This window comes from Oreochromis niloticus, linkage group LG6 (assembly GCF_001858045.2).
Source record: "Oreochromis niloticus isolate F11D_XX linkage group LG6, O_niloticus_UMD_NMBU, whole genome shotgun sequence".
Classification (NCBI taxonomy): Eukaryota; Metazoa; Chordata; class Actinopteri; order Cichliformes; family Cichlidae; genus Oreochromis; species Oreochromis niloticus.
The window spans coordinates 30,798,735-30,808,011 of NC_031971.2; the positions used below are offsets into that span (position 1 = coordinate 30,798,735).

Here is a 9,277-nt window from a genome sequence, read left to right on the forward strand (position 1 = left end):
AGGATGACTAATGCCTTTGATATGAAAGGATTGGTTGGTTGACATTTTTTCTCCACTGGATTTAAGTTAGGCTGAAACAGGGAAACGCTAGAGCATCAGCACCTCAAAGCTCAGTTAAATGTACATGGAAGCACTGACACTCTGCCAGCTGTGGTTAAAGCTGCAGTGGCTAAAATATCAAAGTATTCTCTTTGCCTCCTTTATTGGCACACTGCAGTTTTATTTAAGCGCAGACATGAATGTCCCGAAATGCAGTTGAGACTTCTTTTAATTAGTGCCCACTGGTGTTTGCCTGCCCTGTAACTACATAATGGTAAGCTTTGGTTACAGCAAGCCACCATTACTTCTCCTCATTCATTGTGTTTATACTCATTATGCCTTACTCATTGCTGACCAGTGAAGCGTACTCGTACTACTCCGGCTGCCCTACAGTTTCATGATATTTGCATCGGAGATTAAGAGTTTGTTGTTGGATTAGAACAAAAACATTTAATTAGTTAAAGAAATTATAGTCAAGGGAGACATTTTTAGTCTTGACCTCTGCAAGAGTAGCTTTGCATGATTAACAGTTCACAATAATCCATGTTTATGTTACAGTAAGCTTTGGTGTAGCACCTCATCCATTATTTCTCTTAAGCAAATATTTTCTTGATTGGCAGCCTCTTGCAATCAAAAGACTTGAACAGGTGGTGGGAGCTGTAGCTGCTGTGACCATGTTAGGGTTATCCCCCCTTATTTACATCAAACGGAGCCAATTTTAGGAACAATTTGTTGTAATATGAGTGTTTGGAGCATTCTGAAGTCTGAGCTTTTGACTCACATTGATTACCTCAACATATCCTCACCTCTTTACTTGAATGTTTGGCCAAAAATCAGCATCCACCACTCTAACCGTGTACATCCACTTCGATATCACTTGCAATCACACTCAAACACACTGCCAGAAGGCCATTTCCACCAACTGCCAGACCCACTTCATGGATAACCTCAGGTATACTAATTTCTTAGATGATGCTTTCACCACATGTCTGAAATCGGTCTGAGATCTCTTGCTCTCAAACGTTACAGTTCATGATAAGAGGAGCATAACTGACTTACATCGACACCTGTACAGTACAGCCATGCTTCTAGGCTTACCTAAAAAAAAAAAAAAAGCTTCAGCATGTGTTGTGTGCATTTGGTCACATATCCAAAGCATGTATTATTCAAAGGAGCGTATGCATGTGCGCGTGTTTTGTGCATTCATGTGCAGTGACGCATGTCTGTGTGACTTAGACTAATCCTATTAGGGCTCTCTCCCTCTCTCTCTATATTTACCTCAACCCTCTCCCTGAGATTAACCCGGGTATTTTCTGCAAGTGCCTCTGCAGATCGCTAAGCACTTTCCTACAGTACAGCCTGGAGTTCACCGGAACCAGGCTCAAAACTATTCACTCTTTCAGTTAATTCTGCACCCTGCCTGTTAAATCAGCCTTAAAAACAGGATACAAAAGAATCAGTATTATGCTTTGATGGCTTAATGGGTGATATCAGACTCAAACCAGCAAATTAAGCTGCGAAGGGAAGATTGAAACAAGCCCATCCTACCTTTGCAATCCAATTTGTCTTCTTTTTCCATCCCTCCTTTACTCGCTCCCTTCTTGTCTTTAAGTAATAAGATTTCTAGTGTTTAGCTAGAGTTTTAGGGCACACACACACACACACACATCCTCTGCCCCTCAATTACAGCGCTGCCACACCTCCAGCTATCTGTAATCTCCCTTAGAGGACCGCAGAGTGCAGGGTGAACAAATTACAGAGAAAGGGGTGAAGACACAGTGAAAGGTGCCACTAAAATAACAAGCTTCACGGGATTTAAATGAAGAGAAAAAAAAGCATATGAAATAATATAATGGCTTGAAAGACAGGAGAAAACCCGGATTCCCTCTATGTCTTTTTTGTGAGAGCCGAGGAGTTTCAAGGTGAGGTAAATTACTTGTGTATATTTAGCTGCCACTGCACGTACAAAGATTGATGGCCTATTAAATTAGCTACTAACAAGACACGGCAGTCTTGCTAGTGTATATCAGGAGCTATATTGATCAGCTTCGAAAAGTGAAGCAGATTATTGTGAAATAACTTTTCCAAATGTAAGATTTAAGTTTTGACCTTTCTAAGCCTTACAGTAAATCCTCTTTTTTTTCCAGGTAAGGTCCAGTGCTGCTCAATTTCAGATGTATTTCTCCTACATTAGCCTCGGACGTTTCAGTGCAGAATGGTAGTCTCAAATAGATCTGGCACAGCTCAAAGCCACAGAGCCAAATCTAATTTGTGAGGTTATCGCTGTCAATTCACAGCCAGCAGCGACTTCTGCAACAGAAATACAGGCTGGGCAAGACAGATAAAGCATATTTCTTAGCTTTTTGGCCTGAACTGTATTTCTATATCTGAAATTTATCTCTTATGGGTCTTTTTTTTGTTTGTTCTGAACCATAAGTTGGCTCTTGGAAAACACCATTTCATAAAAGCTTTATTCATACTAACTCGTTCTAGCTGGGCTGTTGTATTGTCAGTTTGTCAAATTACCATATTTCAAAGGGACAACAGGAAGTTTCCTTTTTTTAAAAAAATTTATAAATCTTAAAATTTGCTCCTTTAAAAGGAACCAGCATTTATCAAACAATTACTCCCAATTTAGGGACCTGGCCTGCTGGTTCGTAATGGTGGCATCTTAATAACTGGCCAAACTGAAATAATGTTTGACAAAATAATTGGAACTGCTGCTTTCCTTCCGCTAAATGGTCATGATTAAGAACAAAATGTGGTATCGGTCCCTCTGAATCAATTTTTTATACAACAGTGTGGGGTAATCATTCATTATTTTCATGTAAATTACCATTTGCTGTTCAGTCACAGTTGGATGCAACAGTGACTCAGCTCATGGTTTGTTTGAAATTCCAAAAAATAAAAAATAAATCAAAAAACTTGGCATTTTGTGTAAACAAAAGTAATTTGTTCAGGATAGATGTAATCACTGTCTACAGATTGCACCTCTAAAACACCAAAGCAGTGACATTTTGAAAAATGGTTCTAGCAATTTTTAAGCTTTAAAGGCCCTGAAGCAGATGTTCTTAATTATTCGTTGATGCTGATGGAATCCAACATGAGCACAAATAATCTGTCAAACTTGTTTTGACTGTTTTTTGTTTTGCGTGGGCAGTAGCAATGCTCCGGATTCACCTGTAAGTGCACCCAAAATGTCACAGACACTCCAAACTTGATTCTTGCTTATTTTGTCGTGCATATTTGTTGAAATTCACAAGATACTAAAATATTTCAGATTTAACATCCTGAGACCTCAGCTCTTGTTTTGGATGGATTTTCAATTTCTCTTAGCTATTTGGGATCAGTTGGACCTGATAGGTCTAAAAACGAAACATTACCTATGAAAAGTGTGTCCTCAAGTGTGGACAATGGGTTCATATTACTGCATAAAACAGTGACGTCTACAAAGTATAAAACACTTTATTGAGTGAAGTATAAAGTATTGAAAACCCCAAATTTAATGCCCTGGGTCTCAGGGGTTTCACACTAGTGTCAGCCACAATCACAGTTTGGAAAAATGAAACATTTATGTATGCAACAGATAGCAAAACAAGTCATTATTTCAGGAATGTGCTGTACAAGGCACCACACATGCATATTGTTGAACATATGTACATAAAACTTCCTCTAACCCTCCGTGTTTCCACAGAGGGCCTTTATCCTTTCACATTCCTGTCTTTCATCATGGTTGACCTTTTCCTAAACCGAGTTCTCATCGAGAACAACTGGGACCAAGACGAACTCAACACTGAGCGTGAGATCATGGGGATTCTCGAAAATCGCATCGTCATGCTGTTTTTTGCATCTGCTGAATGTGAAAAGTGCCTGGAGTTTGTGCCTGTTCTGAACGACTTCTTTAAGAGACTGAAAGATCCAGCATACATCGAATACCCGAAACTGCTCGCACTCATCTACATCAGGTTCCCACATCTTCTTTAATTTATATGTCTGTCTTATACATATGCAGTTACATAAATATATCTATTTGATCAATTTTGAGAGTCCCAGATTTCTCTCCCTCTAGTTTGGACCAATCAGAAGAGAAGCAGGAAAAATTCCTCAAAGAGCTGCACAAAAAGGTTCTGTTTCTGGCCTTTGAGGACCCGTACAGGAAGTGAGTGTTTAAATATATGTGCATATATTTAAGCTGTTTGTCAGTGCAACCAAGTCTGCAGGACCACATAACTCTTTGTACAAAATTAGAGTATATTTTCATGCCAGTCTATTTCTGTTTTTCAGGGAACTGCAGACCATGTTTAAAGTGAAAGATGTACCAACAATAGTGGTCCTGCGTCCCGACGGTTCTGTCCTCTCTCCAAACGCTGTGCGGGACATCTGTCGTTTCGGCTGTGACTGTTTCCAAAACTGGCAGGAATCGGCTGAGCTTGTTGAAAGGAGCTTCATGCTAAACGAGGAGTTTGACAACCTTAACTTGCGCAGCGCCACTGACCCTGTGAGGAGGCTCAAGTACAAGACAGAGGACGACAAACGCAAAAAGAGATGGTGGAAGTTATGGGGGAAGGGAAGAGATGGAAATGAAGAGGAAGAGGAGAAAGATGGAGCATGGGATACCAAGAGAAATGAGGGAGATAACAATACCTGGAGGATAAGATGAGGAAAACATATATCATAAAATATATTATGTATGCTATCACTCAGACATTTAGGAGAAATATTTTTGTTTTAGAAAGAAATTTTTATCTGCTGTTCCAGAAAATTCATCAGAAATGTTATCAAGATTAACTGCTATAATTCATAATTAGGAATTTATGATTTTCAGTCGCACGCAGTGGTACAGTAGGAAGGTCATGGGTTTGAATGCAGCCTATGTGGAGCTTGCATGTTCTCTCTGTGTTTGAGTGGTCTGGCTTTCTCCCACACTCCAAAGACATGAGTGGGTTTAGGTTAATTTGTGAATCTAAATTCCCTGTGAGTGTGAATGGTTGCCTGTCTCTATGCGTTAGCTGTGCAATAAATTGGTGACCTGTCCAGGGTGTATCCTGTTATAGCTGGGACTGGCTACAGCCCCCTCATGACCCTGAATCGGATAAGAGCGAGAAGATGGATGGACGTAAGAATAAGTAAACCGGGGACTGTTTTCAACAACCATCAGTCTTTGTTTTTGAGTTCAAGTTTATTTTACCTGTTTTTCTTGGTGTGCCCATATATGTATGTATATATATATATATATATGTATGTATATATATATATATATATATATATCTGTATATGTATTGTGCATATAAATTAAAAGTTTTTTTTTAAGTGGGGAAATGGGGGAAAAAAAAACTCAGATGTTTTCATACTGTGTGCACTAATCCTTTTACAAACCAGCACAATCTGGCTCTGTGAGGTGTTTTTTCTCAAGCCAAAGACTAATGCAGTTGTCGTCTTGCACAGTTTTGCACTCTGGTTTCCAGCTTCTCTTTCTAATCAAGTTAGAACCAGTTTGGGATCTTCTTTGTAGGGTTAGGTTGGTGCACGCCATTGTAGGGAACAGTACAGTTTTGTTTTGTTTTTTTTGTTAATTTCCTGAGTGGAATAGCCTTCATTTCCTAGAACAAAAATAATCTGTTGCGCTTCCAAAGAGTTTCTTTTTATTAACCATTTTGAGCCTCACTTTAATGTTGCATAAGATGAAAACAAATTTCCTTTTCTTAAAAAGAACAAGCAGAGAGCAGATGTAGGCTATAAAGCAGACTGTTTGAAACTAGCATCTACTATTACTGCTCATCTGTTGTTGTGGATACCTACTGTATATGTTGATGGTGTTTTTTCTTTTTTTATATTTAGTTGCTATTATTCACTTGGCGATATTCACCACCACAAGAGATGCCACTGTTTTTATTCAGAAAACACAAATATGTACAAACCAATCCTGCCTAAATATGTGAGTATCGATCCCCAGGATTCCAATCTAAAGCTCTACAAATCAATACCTCCTTATTGACTTAGGATCAAATTACTGTGTATAGCAAGAGAGGACTCACATGTATACTGGCTACTCCAGCTGTGCAACTCTACAGACTTGTTTCTTTCTGCTTTTCTTCCCTCTTCTTTACCTTTTCTACTGACAATATAATTCTTCTGGCTAAGTAATTCAAGACATATCAGCTCCACTTCCAGCAGCATCAGGCAGCTGTTTTCTGAGCAAATAATCAGTGGATTGTACGTGTGCTGCTCAGCATGATAAAGAAACAAGGCTAGTGAAAAAGTCCATCTTTCTGCAGCTAACAGTCAAGATATAATATTTTCTCAGTGTGGAGGGGAGACAAAAATGAATGCTAAAAACAGGTAACAGGTTTAAATTAATCAGATACCGAGACTGATATCTGCTGGATATGTAAACAGGCAACTATTTTCTACCACACTGTTTTTTTTAATAATATTTGGGCAAAAAAACCCCTAAAAATATACATGTCATTGCATTTCTTGGCTATGTTAAGGTGCTGGCGCCTGCTTGTTTTGTAACTGAAATTAATGTCTTGTCAGTGTGTTATTTACTTTCATAACACTGTTATTTGTCTTTGCTATTCTTTGTTAACTACGTCTCATCAGAGTTTGCACTTTGTTATTGCATAGTTAAATGTGAATTGTATGCTCTCCAAAATCATTAAATTCTCTATTCTTTTAATATAAACAGTGCCTGTATCACTGCTGTGCTTTCATGGCCATATTGTAGTGTTCCCAGTAGAGCAAATCAAACTATCACTACGCACATATTCCCTGCGGTTCTGCTATTCCATTAGTTACTGAATGTTAAAGGTCTCACAGTGGCTCACTTCATTAAGGTTCTTTTTCTTCTTTTAAGCATGTCTCTCATTCTGTAATTTCTTCGCTCTTTATTCAGACAGACTTGATTGTTCAGTCACTGCTTTCACATACACACACCATCAGTGCGAGCACTTCATGTTCCTTGTCCCTCTGTCACCTTGTCTTTCAATCCCTCCCTCCCAGACATATGAGGGGAGGTGGAGAGCAGAGACACAAAAGAAGAGGTAGTGAGCAGCTACTGCCACCAAGGTGAAGGCGAATGAGTGAATGCGATACGAACTGGCAGACTGGGAAGTGATTCTAGTGTGATAAAGGAAGAGGTGAAAAGAAATATAAGGCTAGATTTTGAAGGCTATTTTCTTTTTGGATTTGCTGCCTCAAGGAGAGATAATATTTGTTAGAGGTAAGCAACTGTGAGGATTATCCGATTTAACAGCAAGCGAGATTATATATGATTACTGTAATCGATTTGGGAGAGTAGAAACATACAGTGAAACACAAGGCAAAGCCATTAAAATCACCCAGATAAATATTTGCAAATGTCAAGAGTTTTTACTGCTATTGTGAAGCCTTTAATGTTCTAATGTGTGTTATGCTACATGGTTTGAGCTTTCACAACTGGCGGTGATGTGCCTACGCTTTCTTGATTAATCCAAAGCATATTAATAGCTTTCCTTCTCCCTTTGTAGCACCCCTTCATCATGGTGGACTTATTCATTGATCGGGTCCTGCTAAAGAACAACAAGGACCAAGATGAGCTGGACACAGAGCGTGAGATCATCATGCGCCTGCAGAACCGAATCCTGATGCTCTTCTTTGCTTCTGCTACGTGTGAGACCTGCAGGCAGTTTGCGCCCACGCTCTCTGACTTCTACAAACAGTTGACAGATGAGTTCTATGTGGATCGTGCTGCTCAGCTGGTTCTCCTGTACATTAGGTAAAACACACAGAGGCACACATATAGGTGTTTGTTAGAATTGTAGCGTCTAACACTGGAATAGATTTTCTCCTCTGCTACTTTATTAAACTAGCCCTGTCTCTAGCTCGAATGTAAAATTAAACTTCATGTGTATGTGCACTTGCGTAATGCATGTATGAATTTCCTTAAAGAAATACAAACCACAAGGAATATGACATTGGGGTATTTTTTACTGGAGTTTTCCCTTTCATTCTCTAGTTTGGACCAGTCAGAGGAAGAGCAAGAAAGTTTCCTCAAAGAGCTCCCTAAAAGGTGCCTGTTCCTGGCCTATGAGGACCCCTACAGGAGGTGTGTGAGATTAACCAGTTAGAAGTGTGTATAACCTGCTGGTGGGTGATGGTAATGTAAATATACCGCGCTGCATAAATCCATTAGCTCTATGCTAGTGTGTGTGTGTGTGTTTCCGCAGGGAGCTGGAGGCTATGTTTAATGTGGAGGAGGTGCCCACAGTGTTGGTGCTGCGTCCCGACTGCTCCATCCTCATCCCTAACGCCGTGGATGAGATACTCCGCCTTGGCCCAGACTGCTACCGCAACTGGCAGGAGGCAGCAGAGCTCATTGACAGGAACTTCGTGAACAAAGAGGACTTTGAGGAGAAGTCCATGCGCAGCTTCAGCGACCCTGTGAGAAGACTGAAGTATAAGGTGGAAGATGAAAAGAAGAAAAAGAAGAAGAAAAAGCGAAAGGGGTGGGGTGGAGGTGGAGATGAAGGTGTGGAGGCGGATGGAGGAGCGGGCGACAAGGAAGGAGGGGGATCACCATGGTGATGGAGACCAGGAACGGGAGAAAAACACTGCTGATTTGCCTAAAACTTGCTGCTGTCCTTTACAGAAAAAAAATATCGCAGATATTTCAGTAGAAATGTGAAGCTGATCTTATTGTGACTGCCTTTGCTTCTGTGGTAAGCAAAGATCGTGGTCTTACAACAGCTCCAGTGTACAGTACGTGGGCAGCAAACAACAAAAAGAAATATAACACTATCTGCAGGAACACTGACAGCTGCTTTGATTTGGCTGTATTTGATGTCTCTGAATGCTGCCAAGTATACAGTCGAGACAAGGTTTGGTCTGAGCCAAGTCTTGCCATTACGGCTTGTTTTATTACACACTGGAGATGATTATAACCATTTCTCCATTTTCAACAACACAGCTCTGTAATGCACTTTTTTAAAATGATAATTTGTGCGTCCAATCAAAACACACCATGCATAATCTGAAATCAATGAATTATTCAGCGCCATTAAAATAATTTTGTTAGTGACTGTTTTGCTTTGAGTGTTTGTGAAGTCTAGCTGCACTTTACAGACTACACAAGCAGCAATCAGAGCTATTCAACGGGAGTCAAGTGAAATCATGGAGAAACTGGCTTTACTACGCTATCATTGAGCTACTTTGACTGTAAATCATCTTCTCACATAATGAAGACCACATCCAGTCTTTG

At 39.9% G+C, this 9,277-nt stretch overlaps 2 protein-coding genes across 3 annotated transcripts; both read left to right on the top strand.

Annotated features, from left to right (window-relative positions):
- Window positions 1-67: 67 nt before the first annotated feature.
- Window positions 68-6,724, top strand: LOC100712387 (nucleoredoxin-like protein 1). 2 transcript variants are annotated; one of them, XM_003450009.5, is made up of 4 exons: window positions 68-1,961; window positions 3,734-4,004; window positions 4,109-4,198; window positions 4,324-6,724. In XM_003450009.5, exons 2-4 carry the CDS (start codon window positions 3,769-3,771, stop codon window positions 4,697-4,699), a joined length of 702 nt encoding a protein of 233 aa, XP_003450057.1. In that variant the 5' UTR covers window positions 68-1,961; window positions 3,734-3,768; the 3' UTR covers window positions 4,700-6,724. The 2 variants fall into 2 exon arrangements, with proteins under 2 accessions (XP_003450057.1, XP_013129706.1); XM_013274252.2 differs by lacking the exon at window positions 68-1,961 and having other exon boundaries at window positions 1,975-4,004.
- An 86-nt stretch (window positions 6,725-6,810) lies between these two features.
- nxnl1 (nucleoredoxin like 1) lies at window positions 6,811-9,097 on the top strand. The gene is made up of 4 exons (XM_003450010.3): window positions 6,811-7,261; window positions 7,548-7,795; window positions 8,036-8,125; window positions 8,247-9,097. The coding sequence occupies exons 2-4, from the start codon at window positions 7,560-7,562 to the stop codon at window positions 8,602-8,604; spliced, it is 684 nt and encodes a 227-aa protein (XP_003450058.1). The 5' UTR covers window positions 6,811-7,261; window positions 7,548-7,559; the 3' UTR covers window positions 8,605-9,097.
- Window positions 9,098-9,277: the final 180 nt, after the last annotated feature.